The following is a 21,634-nucleotide window of genomic DNA, read 5'->3' as shown; positions in this document are numbered from 1 at the left end:
AGATTAACTTCATATAAAATTAACAGAATCAGATGTCAACCCAAACAAACGACGATAGGCTTAATCCACATGAACAACTCAATTTTAAAGAGGGGTTTTCCGGTCCCTAGGCTAGAGTGGGCTAGCCTGGAGACGACGGCGATTGGACAGACCTTCATGAAGGGTATGCAGAGAATGAACTTGTTCCGCTGGCGGGCCAGGATGTCTTGGTACACGTGGGAGGGCAGGTCGTGGAACACAGACACCTGCTTCGATGTCATCGTGTACGCCTGTGCGAGAAATAAACATCAAGAACAGGGACATACATATAGGGCTCATTTAGACGGTGCGAGAACTCGCATGCGAGTTTCATTACTTGCGTCATTTGATCTGTCGACTGAATTGATGTAACCTCAATGGTCCGCAATGTAGATAAAATCGTATACGAGTTCGCGCGCCGTCTAAATGAGCCCATAGTCACGCCTATATCACGGAGGGGTAGGCAAAGACCACGGATTTCCACTTGCTATAAGATCCTGACCCTGACATACCTATTTCGCTTCCTTCACTTTTATAACATTCCTTATACACGCTCGCCGGTTTAGGGTGCTTTGGACAGGCCAGGGCCAGGGCTTTAATGAATGCTGTTTAGCAAAAATGTGTCAACTGTGTCACATTTTTGCTGGGTTGATATTTTAGTGTAAAATGAATGTAGGTTAACACATTATAAAAAGCTTGACCACGGCTGCTCGCAGGAAACTCGTATCGGATGTGTGCAGATATACGCCTCCCTCATGTTTCAACAGAGCTGTAGGTGTTCAATATAACTGCTTGATCTGCAAGACCTGGACAAGCTGCGTATGATAAAAGTATGACCACTAGTGAAAAGTGCCTTTGTTGTGTTCCAGAAGACCTGCAGGTGTTCCATAAAACTTCTACACCTGCAACACCTGGAGAGTAAGCTGTTTCCAATACAAGTGTCGTGTGTGTGTCTGTGTGTTGTGTATGTGTATATAACGTGTCTTCCTGCTGTTCCGGCAGACCTGCAGGTGTTCCATAAAACTTCTACACCTGCAACACCTGGAGTGTACCTAATCTGTTTATAATACAAGTTTTGCGTGTGTGTGTTGTGTATGTGTCTATAACGTACTTTCCTGGTGTCCCAGCAGAGCTGTAAATGCTCGAGGAAACGCTGCCGCAGCTGCAGCGGCACCTGGTGGCGGATGAGGAAGTTGCGCGCGTCTGCGATGCACGAGTCGAAGCTCTCTCTAAAACACAATACGAATATAAAAAAAATACCTCTTCTATCTCTCTATCACTCTATTAGTGTGATAAGTAAGATAAGATAAAATATAGTTTATTCAAGTAGGCATATTACAATGCGCTTATGAACGTCAAATAAAGCTACACCGGCTCCAAGCCTCCAACCCTACACCTCTGCCCCGAGGAGATTGAAATCCCCCCTCAATTGGAGGAGAGTATCCCAATATGGGACCGGCAACAAACAGTGACAGTGACAGTTGCGTTTCGTTCGTTACGGAACGTTAGAGATTGGCATGTTGTATACGGGGCCTGAGCACAGAATAAGTAGGTAATAGTACTACCGTACAGAAAGGACACTTCCTACAAACCCGAAGTTTGACATCGATTCAGGTTTGAATCATGATATCCATTCTAACTTATGGCACTATCCCTTCCGGTTATGTAGGGTTGTCAAAATTCAAGTCATTATCTTATCTGTGGTCGTGCACGCAAAGGGACGTCAAGTTGTGTCAACCCTAATTATTGCTCGGAGTAATGCTGAGCCGAACGGAGCCGAGTTTGCCCGAAGTCAGGAGTGTCTTCCCATGGGCTGCGTCTGTTACCGCCTTACGGCTTTTTACATAAGCAAATACAAAAAAAAGCAAAACCTGAAAGCCGTGGTGACCATGATGCTAGCGGAGTACACAGCCTCGATACTGATACTCAGCAGGACGCATATCTCCAGTAGAAGTAAAGTGTACCCTCTTGACATCACGGTATAGTATATATTCGATTCATCTTCCTGTTCTATATGAGCTGGACACACACAAATAAACAAATTACTTACTAAAAGCAAGACGACAGTGAACGGCTGTAAGTTAGGTATAACTGATATTTTTTTAGTGAATGTAAAATTCTAAAGATAGGTAAAATGTCATAGAACTTGCTAACTATGTAAACAAACCGCCATACTGAAATTGTCTCTTAATGTCAATTTACTAGTAACTTTTGTTTACATAGTTAGCAAGTTCTATTAAATGACACTTTAGGTTAGGTTAGGTTCCAAGGGGACATGGATATGTTGGTGGGACCAACGGGCGCAGCGTGGTTCCATTTTTATCGCCCGCCACTTCCCGCCCATTCCATTCCATTTTCCATTTTTCCATTCCATTCCATTTTTATTGCCCGTCACTTTCGCAATTACATCTTTGTTAGAACGTGACAGGCATGGTGACAAGCGATAAAATAAAAATGCGACCGTACTACCGCCGCAGGGGTGATATGCTCCTATTCCATGAAGTTAATGTTAAGACAACGAGTTTTAGAAAATACTTGTACATTTTTGAAGACGTAATCATTACAGACGTTTATTTTGATGTGATTTTCAATACATCAAGTAGTATAATATTGAAATGAAATGAGTTTTAAGGTAGAAAATAAGGGTATGTTTGGATTATTTTTCTATCGAGCGAAGTTTGTCCTATTATGTAACGAGTACCCGACGTACTTACATAAAGGTCTCAAAAGCAACATATATTTTTTTCACGTGTTTAATCTTTTCCGTTTCTTAATAAAATGGCATTAAAATTACGTTTCTAAGAGCTTACCTCGCCTTAAGGCGATCACGTGACCGTAAGGGGCGTAAGGCGATCACGTGACCGTAAGCCCCGTAAGGTGGCCACTCATAATTTAGATGGCATTTAAACCAATAAAGAAAAACTCAATGTTATTTGACATTTATGTTGCGGACTCCTTTTCAAGACTCTTTACCTATGTTCAAATAATTTGACGTTGTCATGGCAGTGTGATCTTATTTGAGAATGATAATAATATATAATAAATAAATAGAATACCTCCACTAAACGTATGTACTCGTATCGTGTTACCGGGCGTCGGTAACATAGTGAGGTGAGTTTTCACTTCTATCGGCACTCCCGGAGTGCAACCGTTGTTGCTTGTTTTTTAATACCACATCGGTGGCAAACAAGCATACGGCCCGCCTGATGGTAAGCAGTCACCGTAGCCCATGGACGCCTGCAACTCCAGAGGTGTTACATGCGCGTTGCCAATCTTTTAAAAACCTGTAGGTTCATTCCTTTTTTGAAAAACCCCATACTGTAGGTAGACCCTCTGGAAAACCTTGGAATGTTTTAGAAACTCAAAATCACGTAGCGTTCCACATTTTAGAAACTCAAAATCCTGTACAAAATTACACTTAACGCAAACGCGACGTACGTAACGTCATGAAATGTACATAACACACTAGTTTGACATGATTTCGACTCACTGGTAAAGGTGAGTATGGACATGGCCCAGTAGAGACTGAAGAACAGACGGTCCAAGATCTTCTTGTGGTCGTCGTCCAGAGGAGCTGGCGTCCAGAACGGCTGGTGGGTGAAGTTGCTGACATGACAGTAGCCGTATCTGTAAACAAACAAGACGAGACAATTTTCCACAATCTGATGAAATTGTCCGATCGAATCCTGATTCGCACGGCCTGCCGTGCGGACGCAAACGCCAATTTGATTCCCCGATCAAATCAGCAGGTGCGTCCGCAAAAATGCCAATTTTCGTAGTTAGAAGCCGGGGTTTCCAAATTGGTGATTAAATTGTGTATGTACGTGTGGACGCTAGATGAGATTGATGGCGCCAATTATTTTCCTGATCAATGCCCACAGCTTGTCTGGACACGCCTTTATTTCGTAGAGCAGCGGTTCTCAAAGTTTTTTGGTGACGGAACCCTTATGGAAAGTGAAATCTTTGACGGAGCTGCTGAGCTGAGTGGAGACGGAGAGAAAAAAAGAATGTGCCAAAAATGTAAAAATTGTGTCCTAGAACAGAAAACTGTTACTTTGACCCCTCCTATTTAGCAGGGAAGAAAAGTGCCACTTTGATCCCTCTTAGCAGGGAAGAAAAAGCCCTTTTTCGAATGGGTGATGTAATAGTACATTACATACCTAGGGAGGTGAATTCGTGAATGCTCCAGATCGCAGGTGTTTGTGGTCCGAACCGAAGGTGGAGGCCATAAAAATGTAATCTGGGGCTTTACGAATTACCGCCCGTGGTTTGTCTAAAGTTTTACGTCGGTGACGTAAAAACCATTGTACAATTACCCGTAGCAGAAGAAGCATTGATGCACTGCTGCGAGGCAGTAGCATGCGAAGAACAGCAACAGCGCGCTCACGACGAAGCGGATGACTTGGGTGTGGTACACGAACTCCTCCTTCAGGCTCAGTATCATGCGGATTACCTGAACAAATCATTCATCTTTTAAAATTATGGCTTCAGTCCAATAGGACTATTTCGCCAGTATCAATAGGTATGAGGACGAGCTAAATACGACTTTACTTGTACGTTTAGTAGTAGTACAAAATAGTGTACGGTGATTTTATTAGCTCTTATAAAGCGATAGCTGGCCTTTACAAGAAGCACGTGGACTACCGGCCGTTGACTCCAAAATGGTGGTTAAACGCGCTCCAAGATTAATTCTCCATTCACTGCACACCACCACATTAGTTTACTGTATAATAAGCTATCAATATTACACTTTAAACAATATTAATGAGCAAAAAACAAAGGAATTAATCACGAGCCGTGACTATCGAGATGGCGCTCGAACCGGAAGTCCTACCTGGATAAATCAGTCTGAACAGTATACACACAAACACTCATTATTCACAGTGACAATGTGCATTTTCCAACTATCCTCCCCTTCCTTTCTTTCACATTAAAGCGCAAAGACACTATTGACTCAATCTGTTTTCAATTAACCTTTGGAAACCTCAGGATCCTGTTGATGCCGCCTAACTCTCCTTCCCCGATAAAAGAAAAGATGGGCGCCGTAGCCAGCACGTCTACTAGGAACCACGGGGACCACACTTGCTTCGAGGCCGTCTCCGTAAACGTAATAGGCACGCCTGTTGGAAAGAGGTAGCCATTGATTAGGGCTGATGCAATGGAAAGAGAAGACAGCTTCCGTGGCCATCACATCCTCCGAAAACCACGGGGTCCACGGGGACCACTATGAGGCCTGATTGTTACAAAGAGATAGAAACATGGGTTAGGACTAGGACTGATGCAACGGAAATGGAAGATAGGTTCCGTAGCCAGCTCGCCTACTAGCAACCACGTGGGTCCCACTCGTTTCGATGCCGTTTCCACACACCTTATAGGGACGCCTGCAAAAGTTTACCATACCATGGATGCGACCAATAAATGATTATGATTATTGTTGGAACAACACTTTGACGTCACGTCTGTTTACATGCTGATATGACACGTAAGGATACACTTAAGTCTGTGCGGAAAGAGAAGAGTCGTGGATTATATTGGACCCCATATATTCCAAGACTCTTCTCTTTCCGCACAGACTATATTGGTGGAAAAGGTGATGGCACCTTCTTCAACATTGGTTCCAGTCGAGAGATAGACGAACATATCCAGCACGTAGATCGTCACCACCATGATGTCGAAGAAACGGAACTCCAAGGAGAGGGTCTTCTTGAAGATGATGTGGTACGGGTATATCTGTGCAAATATAAATTAACAAGGAGGAGAGCATTTCTATTTAAAATTGTACCCCAATTTGCATGTTACATTTTAGAATTTTTATATTATTTCCACTCAGAATCACGAGCTCTTTAGATTCTAATACAAGGAAAAAAGTGTCCCCAAAATTGCAGTCCGCGATAAAAGCTTGTACTTACTAAAAATATTTTTTTTTGCCGAAAACTTATTTCCGATTACTTACAGAGCACACAGTAAATATGAGACAAGCCATGAGCCAGTTCCAAGCGGTGAGCAGCGAGGACGTGGGCTGCAGGATGCAAGGGAACGTTTGTCGGAGACAGATCGGATCCGAGTCGTCTGTCAGTTTTGCGTCCGCGCGCTGCAAGCCAACAAGTCTTTTAAATCCAAGCAGTGAAGGCTGAAGGCTAGCGTGTACGAGGGCTGCAGCGGCGGCAGCACGGACTATTGCACAGCATGGTTCCATTTTTATCCCCTGTCACTATGCCCGTCACTTTCGCACTTACATACTTGTTAGAACGTGATAGCGGTGACAAGCTATAAAAATGGAACCATGCTGCGCCTGCTGGATACAAGGAAACGTATGTGTTTACTGCGATCAACTGCGATCGTAGGATAATTATACTGTGACCCGTCTGTGCTATAGCTGCCGCGTGCTAACGAGCTCGACGCATAGTTAACACATAGATATCGAATACGGATAGCCGTCCCCCCCCCCAACCATCGCTGATATGAGCGTCAGGAAAAATATTCGCAAATCCGGAATTATGTCATTTGGAAAATTTGGATTGGATCTGGTTAACCCTCACCTCTTCAGAGTTACAAAATCGAATCAAATCGCCTTAATTTGGCAGATTTTTCAATATAACGGAAAGACTCTGTTTAAAGAATAACCCAAATACACCTTAGAATCAAAAAATTAAAACTTAGGGTCGGTTGAACCAAACTGTAGGTATGGAAAGTTTCATAGTAAAGCGCCGGGGCGCGCCGGCTGACTTTGATCAGTCTGTCAAATGTGGTTGGTGCAACTGGCCCTTAGTAGTTACGTTTCTCATGAGATAGCAGCCAGCGATCTCCAGCAGATAGTCGGGCCGCGCCAGCAGCAGCTCCCCGTCCTCGTCCCGCGCCTCCTTCAGCGCCATCAGGCTCTTCTTGAACTCCAGGATGCTGCTCTTGTATCTGTGGTCATTGATAGAGTCCAGACGAGCTGGGCAAATCGACCGATTTGATCAGGATAATAATTGGCGCCAATCTCATCTAGCGTCCACACGTACACAAATTTAATCACTACCTAATTTGCATTCTATAGATAGGTACTAACTTCGAAAATTGGCATTTTTGTGTCCGCACCTGCTGATTTGATCGGGGAATCAAATTGGCGTTTGTGCCCGCACGACCTGATTCGATCGGACAATTTCATCAGATTGGCGAAGAATTGTCTCGTCTGGACTCCACTTAAACAGAGCCCGGAATGGGGTTGGCCGGTCGAAGTATTTAGCAGATGGCGCCATCGTAGCTTGCCCCGTCAATCCCTAGAATTGTGGCAAATTTTTGCTTTTTTTTAACGCCCTAGATGCCAGCCCTTTAAGCCAAAATTCATAGAAAAAGGGGCAAACTATGATGGCGTCATCTATGCAAACCTTTGACACTTGCCAACCCCATTTTTGCGGCAAAACAAAAGACTGTCGCAATCTTGCTAGAATTAAGTAGTAACATTTTTTATCGATAATCGATAGTTGTGTGGGTAATAGAAGAAAAAGACGATCAACAAAAAAATAAAAACAATATAATTTTAGTAAACGTAAGTAAGATTAATATTTACTGTGTAGGTGCAGGTCTTCTTGTGAGATAATAATGTCTCTTCACTTTGTTCATGTGGTCCTTAGAAAAAAAAATACAGTTAGACCACGAAAAGTCCGCAGTGATTTTGATAGCCCACGCAGTGCAAGTGTTATTTATAAATCACAATTTCATAGAAGTTTGACGTTTAAAATAACACTAGCACTGCATGGGCTATCAAAATCATGTAAAAATCTCTACAGACTTTTCTTGGTCTAACTGGCAATAGACGAAAATATAGTTGGTCAAACCAATTTGTCAGTAAATATGAACAAAAAATCTATCTTACTCATCCTTTTCTTTTGGATGCTAGTACTAAGGCACAGCTGTACTCTTTCCTTACTCGTAATTCGTTGAGCATAAGTCTCGCCTGCCCGCTGCCGCGCAGCCGCAGCGCGGCGCGCCACAGCCCGCGCGCGCGCAGCACACGAGCCGCGCAGAACGTGCCCGCACGCATCTGCGTCATACACACAAACACATTTTTAATAATATATGGCATCATTAATAAATAATAGTACTAGGTACAGAAGATTCACTCTAACAAACGCGTCTGTTAGAGTGAATCTTTTAGAAAAACGAAAATTGATTTCGCGGGTATAGCCCTGGTTTAACGCACCTGAACGTGCGCCCGCCCCCCGCCCGCCGCGCAGCCCCCCCACGGCGTGAGGATCGTGCCGCGTGTGAAACGCAGCATAGGAGACACGTCGTCCTCAGCTGTCAGCATCTGAGGAATATGTACTACTTATTAGGACATACCATTGACTTATATCTCAGGACTGGCCTTACGTGCACTAAAAATGGTACTAGTTCAGCGGTATCATTTACGAATTCGAGCCAATCGTGCAGTCAAACGCAACTATAGTTGCGACCAATCGCGCGATGCGAACTCATCAACCAATCGCGTTGTAGCGGTGTCACACCGCTGTACTGGCCCCATTAATGTCCCATTCTTATTGCCCGTAAGGCCAGTCCTGAGATATATATACGTCAATGGGATAGATCCACAACACGAGCTTTATTGAGCTTAACTTGTCCTATCTTATACCTTTAAAAACGAGCAATTCTTGTAAGGTCAATGTGGCTAATTCCGTCATAGGGACTAATCCGTCCACGAGCGTACATTTAGGGTCTAAATAAATCTAAATGTGTCGCTATTAGCACTAACCTCAACATCTCCATAGGTGATGAAGATGATGGAGTCCTTCAGAGAGTTGCGTTTGATGATGCAGTCCCCGGGAATGTAGAAGATGGTCTCCATGTGTCTGGCTAGTTCCGAGAGAAACTCGTAGGACAGGTCGCGAAGGAGCCCGCTCTGAAGATAAGATAAGGTGAGACATTCTGAAGGTAAGATGAGATCTCCATGTGTCTGGCTAGTTCGGAGAGGAGCTCGTAGGACAGGTTGCGAAGGAGCCCGCTTTGAAGATAAGATAAGGTGAGACGCTCTGAAGGTAAGATGAGATCTCCATGTGTCTGGCTAGTTTGGAGAGGAACTCGTAGGATAGGTCGCGAAGGAGCCCGCTCTGAAGATAAGATAGGGTGAGACGCTCTGAAGATAAGATAAAATGAGATCTCCATGTGCCAAAGGACCAAAGGACCGTTTTCCGTTTCACGAAATATTAGCACAACATTTACCTACAATATTACTTGATGTAAAAAAAATAATTCAACTGCAAAAATATCAAACATTCGGGGCAGAAGCTTTGTGCCTTGTAAAACAAATACCTAACTACTTATTTACTTGAAGTTTCCTAAAGTTACTTTTAGGTTGGAAACGTTTTGTTCAGCTTCGATTTCAGTGTACTTATCTACACCGTTTTTGGTAAAACTGGGACATCGATAAAAATCTTAGTGATTTAAGAGCCCATCAACGTGCACACTAGCGCCACTGCTAAATAATCGTGATTATTTAAATTGAACGAAATATATTTAAAAAAGGGTGCTGCTACGTACTGTATCTTGTATTAAAGTACCTTTTGAATACATCAAACTAGTTTCTATGTTGCTGGATTCGTCAATCTATGCGTCCAAAGTTAAAACGGCCGTTTTTGTTTTGAGATATTTTTTTAAATATCTTTCGTTAAATTTCAATAATCTTTAGCAGTGGCGCTAGTGTGCACGTTGATGGGCTCTTAATGTTCGAATACCTTCTGTGTAGCCTCGAAGTATACATCGGTGTATACGCTGTTCGCCAGAACAGGTGGGAAACTATGCAGTAGCTGAGAGTCAGAGACCGCTCGCTGCTTGTGCCAGTACATCTTGTAGAATGTCTCCACTTTGTTGCGGAGGCTTTTGGGGATGCCGGATCTCGTCTGAATTGATAAATATTTATCTAGCATGCATATTTCAATATACCTAAAAATCAAAAGTAAATGGTCTACCTATGTGAAATTTGCTATATTTAAGTATATTTATACTGGTAATCACAATAGAGACTTTGCCTAGTGTGGAGACCACCGTCAATCATAGACTTTTTTTTATACCCCATCGGTGGCAAACAAGCATACGGGTCGCCTGATGGTAAGCAGTCACGTAGCCTATGGACGCCAGCAACTCCAGAGGTGTTACATGCGCGTTGCCATTATGTTATCAATGTTATCATGATGAGGATGATGATTACTAAATTATTTAAAGCTCATTGCGTAACGTTGTCGGCAATTGAAAACCGTGTTGTTTTTAGAACTTTTTTCGAATATTATGGTACTATGTTCAAAATAATTTAATTGTAATTTTTGCCTCTATACAATACAATACAATACAATATAATACAATTACTTTTTATTGCACACCTTACCAAACTCTATTGTCTATTGCTATATTAATTTTATTTACATATATTTTAACAACAGATATTTTGGGTATGTACCAGATGTACCTTGACGGTTTAAAATTGTAAAACCCATTGACGTATATCTCAGGACTGGCCTTACGGGCAATAAGAATGGGGCATGAATGGCTAATACCGCGGTGACACCGCTACAACGCGATTGGTTGATGAGTTCGCATCACGCGCGCGATTGGTCGCAACACTCGCAACTAGTTGCGTTAGACTGCACAATTGGCTCGAATACGTGAGTGACACCGCTGAACTAGTATTACCATTTTTAGTGCCCGTAAGGCCCGTCCTGAGATATATGCAGTTGTGAATAAAGCTTACTTTTAGGCTTAAAGACTCAAGTCCTCAAGACTTGGAAGTCTTGAAGACTCGACTATATTTGAGAATTTTATTTATTTATTCTATGCGTATGGATGTAAGAAATCGTCTTTGCCGCCTATGAGGCGTTAAGCTTCGAGAGTCTTAAGTGTAAGGCCTGAGTGGACGCTGGAGTTGGGCGTGCAGCGGGGCGGGGCGTGCGGCGTGAATGTTAAATAAATGCAATCGTATAGGAGCGGCTTTAGTGCACGCTGCTCAAATTACTTGTGAGCCCGACGCCACGCTGCACGCCCCGCCGAACGCTCCGCTTCGAGCGTCCACTCAGGCCTTAGTGTAAGGGTTCGAGTCTTAATTTAAGCCTCGAAATGAGCGTTATTCACAACACCTAGATATATGTCAATGGTAAAACCGTACCAGATCCCTCATGATGATCCTGTACCGCGTGTGGAAGGTCTCCTCCGGGCGCATGCGCACGCTGATGACGGATGACATAGCGGCCACCGCTACCCCCGTCACCATCAACGTACCCGTCATCGTCATTATTATCATAACAATGCGGTCGATTACGTGTAATGGCATGGATTCTAATGAATATCTGGAAGCAAATTATCAAAGTGAAATAAGAGCGTTTTCACATTATCCGATGCTAATCGCTAACGCTCCGTAGCGAACGAAACGTAACTGTCACTGTCACACTAATGGGGATGAGCGATATATAGAGAAACGCAAAGCGATTCCATGGCGAAGCGATAGCGATCGTCACCTTGGCTAGGCTGCCTGCATGATGTAGGATCCTACTCCTACCACAGAATAAATAATAGTACTAGGTACAGAAGACTCACTCTCTAACAAAACGCGTCTGTTACGACCAGCACAGATATGGCCGCTAGGTGGCGACAGCGCCACGCGCGGCTTATGGCTAGCCACCAAAATTGGTGTGGAACGGATGTACTTTTAGCTACCTGTAGCAAAGCGACGAAATCACGGAGTGAGACACGCCTGCTCCTACATCGCCGTAGTCATGCCGCGGGGGCGCGCCAGGGCGCCGTCTTTAAGTGGTCACGCACACTACGATAAACATTATGCCTTATGCCTACACACACGCACATTATCTAATTCTATCGGTCCGACAGCTGACGGGAAGCTCCGTCCGATAGTTGGCCCTCATCAACTGTGCGGTTCTCCAGCGGGCGCAGCATGTTTCCATTTTTATCGCCTGTCAATAGTGACAGGCGATAAAAATGGAAACATGCTGCATATGCCCGTTACTTTCGCACTTATATACCTACTTGTTAGAACGTGACAGGCATGGTGACAAGCTATAAAAATGCGACCGTGGTGCCGCCGCAGAAGCTTCTTGCATTGCAGTCATTGCACAGATAAGCTGTGAAATATACTGTTGCCTGCGATATTTTCGGGTATAATTTTCAATCAAACGGCCGTACTTAAACCTAAAGGCCGGCAGCGCTCTTGCAACTTCTCTGATGTCGCGGGTGTCCATGGGCAACGGTAATCGCTTATTCATCTGCTCGTTTGATTTTTATATCTTTAAAAGAAGGTAACGCCTCCCTTAAGTACCTTATTTCGAAGATATAACTTCTTTTCAAGATTCTTACCCAATAGGTATGAACGTCATAAAAACCAAATACACAACAACGAGAATTATGTTGAACTTAATTAGTTCTTGGTCAACAACGACAACATCATCATCGTCATCATCATCATCATCATCATCATCATCATCGTCATCACTGTCGTAGTCATCATTCTGGGTGAGCGCAAAGGTGACAAGCCGGAACATTCGACGCTGGGCGCGTACATGGTGGCCACCAAAGGCGACATTGCCCTACAAACGCAAAAAATATTTATAGCCGTGACACATTATCGCACCGTGACCTTGGTGCGGTGCGATAATGTGTTACGGTTATTATACTCATACATCACCCGTCCTTAACTGCAACTACTTATGTTTTCAATTCAATAATTATCTTTATTTTGAAATACAGGAGGACTACAGGACATAAACAATACCTATGTGTAAAAATAAATATATCCTACTTTAGTACTAAAACTAAACTTAATCTTAGGAATCAGGGGCCTTAATCATGATGTCCTTATTGCGATTCTGTTTAGGACCTAAACTGAATTGCTAAAGGACGGAGCTGTATAAGTCGCATAACATCATGCATCACCCGACCTTAACTGTAACTATGTTTTCAATTCAATAATTATCTTTATTTTGAAATACAGGAGGAATTTAGGCATAAACAATACCTATGTGTAAAAATAAATATACCTATCCTACTTTAGTACTAAAACTAAACTTAATCTTAGGAATTAGGGGCCTTATCATGATGTCCTTATTGCGATTCTGTTTAGGACCTAAACTGAATTGCTAAAGGACGGAGCTATATAAGTCGCATAACATCATGGTAAGGCCCCAGGACCCTCCAATTGACCCAGTCCAAGGAAGCCTTACCTGCCACATTAAGGAGAGGATGGCAAGATACACTAACAGACTACGCAGCAGAAGCCAGTAGTAGATATGCTTGAAAGTGGTCACGAGGAGGCTGCTGTTCATCGTGTCTCTGTCTGTCGCCCCTGGATGAAACATTCTTAGCTTAGCCACAGGGCGGACACGCCATGCATCAAAAACCATTTGCGTTTATACGTATGCACGGCACGTCTGTACACACGTCAATGTGTATGTGTGGGTAAGTCGCTAGTCGCTACTGAGAGTACCTACCTACGCCAGAAGCCAGAAGTGTCGCGGGGCGAGGTAATGTCAGTCGGGGCGGGGCGGTGCGTGGCCGTTCTGTATGATAATACTAATTATCCCCGCAAGATGCCGGTCGTTTTTAGGGTTCCGTAGCCGAATGGCAAAAACGGAACCCTTATTCGTCATGTCTGTCTGTCTGTCTGTCTGTCTGTCCGTCCGTCCGTACAGCCACTTTTTTCCGAAACTATAAGAACTATACTGTTGAAACTTGGTAAGTAGATGTATTCTGTGAACCGCATTCAGATTTTCACACAAAAAAACAACAATAAATTTTGGGGGTTCCCCATACTTAGAACTTAAACTCAAAAAAATTTTTTTCATCAAACCCATACGTGTGGGGTATCTATGGATACTATGGATAGGCGCGAAGGGATATCGTCCCATAGAAAATATGAATTTCGAGATTTTATTTACTGACAAGATTTGCTTGACCAGCTATAGCAGTTATTTTTAAAATACAACTTTATTTTATTTTATTTAAATAAATTGGATTGAAATAAACAAAGTAGACCGTGACGACGTCACTATACCTAAGTGTCATTCTATAGAACTTGCTAACTATGGCCTGGACAGAAAATTACATGTGATCTAAGGCTTTCTTATTTATTGGCAGAGGTGTGTATAGTCGCCGGACAGAAAGTTGACGCTTTCCGGCCGTAGAGTAGAAATAGTACATTACGATACAAGTGCGAAAAATTGGTAATTCGAACGAGTGGCTATAAATTGAAACACGACCGAAAGGAGTGTTTTAAATCGACACGAGTTGCGAATTACATTTTCGCACGCAATACAACGTTTTACAGTACATAATATGGCTCTTTGAATTTTCAACATTAGCAAGTACTGTGCTAGTTACCTAGTGCGGTGAAGTAGCACCATATGTTCTGTAAAATATATTTAGTACTTACAGATGAACCTTAAAGGTCTGTGCACACGTATGAAGTAACAGACGGCTTTTATGTGGTACTTGGCACGCTTGGCAAGATTGGGCAGGTAGTGAGCATACGAAACGACGTCCATCAGGAAACCAACTAGAAATAGCACAATATCGTGGGTTCCGTAAGTACATAAATATTACTTAATACTATTGCCTGGCAAGACATTTTCGTCAGTAGAAATAAAAAATATATTAAAAATATTCGTGCGAATTGCTCTTTGAATACCGGAATTTCACAATCCCTAGGTGGCTTAGCCAAGGTGACAATCGCTTGCGCTTCGCAATCGAATCGCTTCGTGTCTCTCTATCACTCTTCCATAATAGTACGACAGTGACAGTTGCGTTTCGATCGCTACGGAGCGTAAGTGATTGGCACGTTGGCTAAGCGGCCAGGCGGCCTAGCCAAGGTGACAATCGCTTGCGCTTCGCTACCGAATCGCTTCGTGTATCACTCTTCCATATTAATGTGACAGTGACAGTGACATCAGTACGTTGTATTTCTTTCGCTAAGTAGCGTTAGCGATTGGCATGTTCTCTACGGGGCCAGGAATATTGGAACTATATATTTACTTACGACATTATAATACCTAATAGGTATAGTTTGTAGCTTTCTAATAGAGCCCGAAGGCTAATCCTATTGTCTATTGTTAAGTAAAACCGCTCGTGCCACGTGCCACAACCACCTGCATAAAAAATCGGTACTTCGCTTCGGTTACTGAGTGCCGGCGAGTCGAACGCTACAGAACCCGTCTAAAATGTGTCATCGAGATGCGTAACAAAGGCGCGTTATCGGAGAGCGCACCTACACTGGTTTTTTGAGCGTTGGACTAGCCCGCGCTCAGGTGCCAAATAGAATAATTAGGACCCTTTTTTGCAGGTAAGTAGCACGTGCGGTTTTACTGAACAATAGACAATAGGATAAGCCTTCGGGCTCTACTAAAAAGCTACAAACTATACCGGAAATTTTAGTTTCGTTTTATAAAAAGTTTTCTGCAAAAAATAAACGTTATTGGTACAAGCTTTCACCGCTGACTGTACTTTTCTTTCCACGAGCAGTAAATAGGTACTCATCGAGACAATTCTAACAATTAGGTTGCGTTAGTTGTTTTATCACAGAGTTCCTATGGCTACCTATCCTGTCTCCATCATCAGACCAGCTCGACGGTACCCATAATATTGCATTGTCATTCGACATAAATGTGTAGGTACCTACCTATGCTAATTTCAGCTTTATCGAAAACCGGGAAGTGGGTCAAATTTAACTTGCAAGCTTGTAAAATGATGAACGACAAATACTGCGATTGTTGAGAAAATGAAGTCTCAAAGATCTATCTTTATTTTATCCTGTTGTTACAGTAAATACAGATATACATATTTTCATTTCATTTCATTTCATTTCATTTATTTATTCACAAGCAATATTTACATCGCATTGGAAATTATACTTACAAATTGGCTAACACAAAAGAAATACACAGTAACATACAAGTAATACACATTATTTTGCCCAACAACAAGAAAAATAATTATCTAGGTAATTAAAAAAAAAAATACAATTACAATAAAATTTACAAATGTAGAAAGTCAGTCGAAATTTATATATAAAAAAAAAAAAATATATGTCAAGTACGGAATAATTATATCACCTATATTGTCACATGAATAATTCTAATTAGAGTGTATATATTTAATGTGATTTAATGTCAATTCAAAAAGCATTTCAATTAGTGGGCTGACAAAATTCTTCCACTGAGTACAAACACTTGCTTAGCAAAAATATCTTGAGCTTGGTTTTAAACATGTTTACATTGACGATCATCTTCAATTCAACAGGTAATCTATTAAAGAGAATAATGGCCTGATAGCTTGCCGAGTGCTTCACTACTTTAAGCTTAGCCGTGATTGTTTGTGGCAAGTCTTTTCTCCTAGTAGCTAGACGGAGTTCTCTGTCCTCTGGAGTTTCTATAATAAAAATAGACTTAATTAAATCGGTTAGTACCACCAAGATATACAGACTAGGCACAGTGAGAATTTCATATTCCAAGAAATAGCTCTTACAGGACTCTGTCTGTGGTACTCTAGCTATCGTTCTTATTGCTCTTTTTTGAGCCACAAAAGCTGTTTGTATATTGTACTTATAACTGTTACCCCAAAACTTGACGCTATATCGTAACCTGGATTCGATCAATGCGTAGTAGACAATCTTTAATTGAGATAGTTTTGCTTCGTCTCTAAAACTCCTTAGGGCATAGCAAGCAGAACTAACAGAGTTCTCTATTGCATGCAGTTCGTTTTTCCAATTTAGGTTTTCGTCTATAATAACACCTAGAAATTTAACTGATTCAACTTGGTGGATAGCAGTTCCGTTCGAAAAAATGTTTAACACTTCTTTATTCCTGGCAGTGGATCTGAAAAGCAACACATTGGTTTTCTTACAGTTTAATAATAAGTTGTTAACATTGAACCAGGCATTGATATGTTTTAAAGCTTCATTTACTCTGTCATTTAATATTGAAGTGCTTTCCGCCGATATGATGGCGTTAGTATCATCAGCAAAAGCTACAAGCTGAGTACTAGGAAGAGTATTAATTATAAAAGTATCTAAATCATTTATAAAAATTAAGAAAAAAATAGGGCCCAGGATGGATCCTTGTGGAACTCCTCTTGTTAGTTTAGCCATACTAGAACTGTAAACCCTCTCCTCATTGTCTGATGTTTTCTTAATTTGTATGAATTGTTTCCTATTATTTAAATAAGATTGAAAGAGTGACAACGTTCCATCTCTAATTCCATAATGTTCCAGCTTAGCGAGTAGTATATTATGATCAACTGTGTCAAAAGCTGAGCTTAAATCTAAAAACAAACCCGCCACTTTCTTATGCTGGTTTAGCTGCCCCACTATGTCTCCAATCAAGGTTGTGATTGCGTCACTTGTTCCCTTACTTTTCTGGTAGCCGAACTGTCTTTCACTTAATATATTATGTACGAAAAGGTGCTTCATCAACCTGTCCTTCATAAGTCTTTCTAGCAGTTTTGAAAGTGTTGGTAAGAGAGATATTGGCCTGTAATTTTTTGAATCGGATTTAGAACCCTTTTTATGTATCGGTAAGACTTTTGCAATCTTAAGCTGATCCGGAAAAATGCTAGCACTAAAACATTCGTTAAAGAAATAAGTAAGTGGTTCTGCTAGGATGTCAATATTTTCCTTTATTACAGAGATGGGAATCTCGTCATACCCGCTGGAAGATTTTGATTTTAGTTTTTTAACAATAAAAGTTACCTCAGCGGGGTTGACTTTGTCAAAAATAATATCGTCTTGTATTCTTGTTACGTGACACTGAAGCAATCTAATGGCTTCATCTGACTGGTTACAAGTATTATAGCTGTTAGTGAACTGGTCCAATAGTATGTCACACATGTCTTTGGGATTGTTAACGATTTTAGCAGTACCATCATCCTGCTCAATTTTTAAAATTTGCATTTCTTTACTATGTTGGTTAAATTTGTTTCGATGCTTTTGCACAACCTTCCATATTTCTTTCGAGGAGTTTCTTGCTTTTTCAATTGTTGTCTGGACTGACAATCTTTTGGCAGTTCTGATGACACGTTTATAAATATTTATGTACTTTTTTCTATAGCTAGCAATGGATTCAGAGATGGGATTAGCGCTTGTAGTAAGGAAGCGTTTCATTCTACTAGAAACTCGAATCCCCTTGGTTATCCAAATTAGTTTGGAATCATTTTTTTCGTGCACCTTTATTTTCTTTTTCGGGAAACACATTATGTTATTACATATTATGTTATTAAATTGTATAAGTACTTATATAACCAAATAATAAAAACAGACCATACGTTTTAAACAGGGAGCGAAGATTGTATGGCAGTGGCTTAATTGCAGCGGGTTTGTATGACAACGACGTTTAAAAGTATACCTTTCTTGCAGACAGAGATAGACTCGCCGGGGTAATCTCGAGCAGCGATGGTTGCCAAGCTCGCCACAACCATCGCATACCATACGTTGTAAACCACGTCGTGTGTCTGAACATAAGAGCTGAATGAATATACAGTTTTATACATTTAGCGTTTGCGTCAAATCCGGTAGTTCTTATTTTTTTGCAGATTTATTTATGATGTTGGCCCAATTAATAATCAAAGTTTGTGACCTCGAGCGCCGAACGCAACTTTGTCAAAAATCGATAAAGCCGCGAAGATTTCTTTTTTTATTATAAAAGGAAGTCTAGGTCTGTCTGTCTGTTACCTCTTCACGCTTAAACCGCTGAACGGATTTAGATAAAAATTGGCATGGAGATTGTTTGATTCCCGAGGACATAGGATAGTTTTTATCTCAGAAATCATCTTTTAAAGGGGTGAAATTTTGTACGGGGACTTAACAACAACTGCATAACAAACTTTGTCCATAGGAACTATCGCGCTCGCGCGGTGTAGCACCGGCACTGGTGCACGATTTAGTTGAAATTTGGCATAGAGATAGTTTGAGTCCCGGGGAAGGACATAGGATAGTTTTTATATCGGTTGTCATCCGTAAAGAGGGTGTGGAAGTGAGAAAATAAATGAATTTCCTGTTAATTGGTGTAAGCAATAAAGTATTATTCCCAAAATATTGCTATTAGATTTTATCCAAGCGCTATACTTTAACTGCTGGAACTAATTCCACGCACACGAAGTCGCGGGCGAAAGCTAGTATAGTTATAGGGCGAGCGATATTTCCATACCGCAGGCGACAGCAGGTTTAGGGTATTAACTACCGTCTACTAATGGTATTATGGCTAACCTCGTTTGATAACTTCGTGCTGGTTGCAACTGTTGCAAGCAGAATTTCTGACGCAAGAACACTGAAAACAGAGTTCAGAAGCCCGTCCTGGGAGAACCAGCAGACCACGGCCAGGATGTACTGCCACGTCCACCAGCAGCGGTACTCAGGCTGGGGACCGATTTAAGGCTCATTTAGACGGTGCGAAAATTCGCATGCGATTTTCATTAAGTACATTGCGGTTGATCGGTCGGCTGAATTGTTGTAACCTCAATGGTCCGCAATATACCTAACTAAAATCGCATGCGAGTTCGCGCGCCGCGCCATCTAAATGGGTTGCACCAAACACCAAACTGTTTGTCATAGTTAAAACTTCGCAAAATTTTATTGTATGGCTTCTCTATAGGTATACTAATAATAACTCAATCGTTTAGTATGGGGAATCTTCTCGCATGACAACATTCCCCATACAAAACGGAGAACGTCACAACTGTACCCTTACTTCATTCTCAATCTCAGCGTCGACTCCAAACAATTCACCCTGTTTTCTTTTAAAATATCCTGTTATTTTCTTAAACATTTTACACTATTTTAGCATAATCAGTTTATCGATTGATATTTTAACTTTGACAATCTTTGATATTTAGCTTCTTTTATGCAACTCTTAGTACCAAAGAGAACTCAATAAGTACCCACTACATTTTTTTGTTTACAAAATTAGAAGATTACAATTACAGTTTAAGATTTATAGTTTGTCAAAGGACTGTCTCATTTCAAACATAGACAGAGAGAATCATACTATCTTTGTCTTACGCTAGTACTAGCACCCAAAAGAAACGGATGAGTAGAGTACTTATATAGATTTTTTTGTTCTTATTTACTGACAAATTGGTTTGACCAACTATAATACCTACGTCTACAAAGAAGTTTAAATAGCCTTGTATGAAAGAGTCCGTCTAAGCATCTGTGTGCGTCTGTGAATGACCTTGGATAGTACTTGGATAGTACAGAGTGAGGGAGTGTCATTATCACATTAATTATGACTTTTATGACTTTGTTATTGCAAATAGCAAATGTTATGCAGATCGAGTTAGCTCATAGTCAGACTAACCATGGATTAAAATTCCTTAGGTGGGTTGTTGCAGGAAACGTTCCCGGGAATATTCCCCCATGAATAAAGGGAAACTAGAAATTGTGTAACGATGTACTATTTTATTATTTGAAATTCAGTTCACACTTGGTCTAGGGCTTCCAAATACCGGACTTCTCACAATACCGGTATTAATACCGAAACTGTCTTCATCAATACCGGGATCCCGGGATCCCGGTATTGGATATGAATCGCTTAAAAATATATAGTTTTATTAAAAAGGGGAATTAGAAAGGCTCACTGGAATACCAGATATGTCGTAAAAGCTATTACAACAATAAACAATCAATGCCGCCATCTGAAATAATTTTATTTCACACTCCAGGTTGGCAATAATTTTATCCAATTTATTGACTTCACCTCACCAGTCACATTTGTAGTCCAACTTAACCAACCAGACAACATTTTTTCAAATTTCCGTCAAAAATGGTTTGCCATTATTACAGTTATCCTTGCTCTTTCGTTTTAATTGTTGATAAAATTATAAGAACTAATTATGTTCATGTTAATGTCACTATCGTCATATTCATCACTCGCATAACTTCAGGATTCATCCACCACCAACCACCAAATATTTATCTGCGGCATTAGGCAACGATCTTGTTTCAATAATAAAATGCGGGCTAGAGACCAGTTAGAGTTAGACCAAGTAAAGTCTGCAACGATTTTGATAGCATACACAGTACGCAGTCCAAGTTTTATTTGTACGTCATAATTTCATAGAAGTTTGACATTTAATATAACACTTGCACTGCGCGTGCTATCAAAATCGTTGCAGACTTTTCTTGGTCTAACTCTAGATGCGTCTGACGTTTAGTAAGCTTTTTGATACAGCCGAATATAATGGATTTAAAGGGTTTATACTGCGCATTACCCTCATTTTTTAAAATACCGGGATCCCGGTATTGCCTTTAAAAATACCGGTATTGAAAAATGCGTTAAAAAAGACGGGATCCCGGGATCCCGAAATACCGGGATCCCGGTATTGGAAGCCCTAACTTGGTCCCTTGTTTTTATAAAGCATTAAATAGCGTATAGATCTCAACCGCCAAAGTAAATTCCTAAGAATAATTCCCTGGCCAAAATAAAACATTTTTTAAATCGTCATTACATTTTTAATCAACAAAAGCTCATCAAAATCATCACATAATACATTTTTAATATGAAGAAGATAGTTCACTAAAGGGATGACAGATGGTCTAAACGTTCGAGTACGAGTTAATTAATGGCGGCAAGACGATCCGTGTGGACTGCACATA

At 41.1% G+C, this 21,634-nt stretch overlaps 2 protein-coding genes across 2 annotated transcripts in view; one reads left to right on the top strand and one right to left on the bottom strand.

Moving 5' to 3' along the window:
- The window catches only part of LOC134648294 (uncharacterized), a 42,802-nt gene extending 22,997 nt beyond the window's left edge, over positions 1 to 19,805 (bottom strand). Inside the window, exons 1-18 of the mRNA XM_063502784.1 lie at positions 19,728 to 19,805; positions 19,247 to 19,396; positions 18,387 to 18,492; positions 16,218 to 16,416; positions 11,153 to 11,333; positions 9,732 to 9,896; positions 8,753 to 8,899; positions 8,204 to 8,311; positions 7,912 to 8,044; positions 6,795 to 6,955; positions 5,972 to 6,109; positions 5,619 to 5,748; positions 4,993 to 5,138; positions 4,335 to 4,471; positions 3,509 to 3,645; positions 1,890 to 2,037; positions 1,130 to 1,247; positions 153 to 269 (exon numbers count right to left, since the gene is read on the bottom strand). Coding sequence (XP_063358854.1) covers positions 153 to 269; positions 1,130 to 1,247; positions 1,890 to 2,037; positions 3,509 to 3,645; positions 4,335 to 4,471; positions 4,993 to 5,138; positions 5,619 to 5,748; positions 5,972 to 6,109; positions 6,795 to 6,955; positions 7,912 to 8,044; positions 8,204 to 8,311; positions 8,753 to 8,899; positions 9,732 to 9,896; positions 11,153 to 11,333; positions 16,218 to 16,416; positions 18,387 to 18,492; positions 19,247 to 19,396; positions 19,728 to 19,805 — 2,499 coding nt within the window. The remainder of the gene's footprint in view (positions 1 to 152; positions 270 to 1,129; positions 1,248 to 1,889; positions 2,038 to 3,508; positions 3,646 to 4,334; positions 4,472 to 4,992; positions 5,139 to 5,618; positions 5,749 to 5,971; positions 6,110 to 6,794; positions 6,956 to 7,911; positions 8,045 to 8,203; positions 8,312 to 8,752; positions 8,900 to 9,731; positions 9,897 to 11,152; positions 11,334 to 16,217; positions 16,417 to 18,386; positions 18,493 to 19,246; positions 19,397 to 19,727) is intronic.
- Positions 1 to 21,634, top strand: part of LOC134648334 (mediator of DNA damage checkpoint protein 1-like) — a 139,761-nt gene that overhangs the window by 104,809 nt on the left and 13,318 nt on the right. The gene's annotated exons all lie outside the window — the stretch shown is intronic.

The sequence above is a fragment of the Cydia amplana genome, chromosome 5 (assembly GCF_948474715.1).
Source record: "Cydia amplana chromosome 5, ilCydAmpl1.1, whole genome shotgun sequence".
Lineage (NCBI taxonomy): Eukaryota > Metazoa > Arthropoda > Insecta > Lepidoptera > Tortricidae > Cydia > Cydia amplana.
This window is presented reverse-complemented; position numbering and strand designations above follow the sequence as displayed.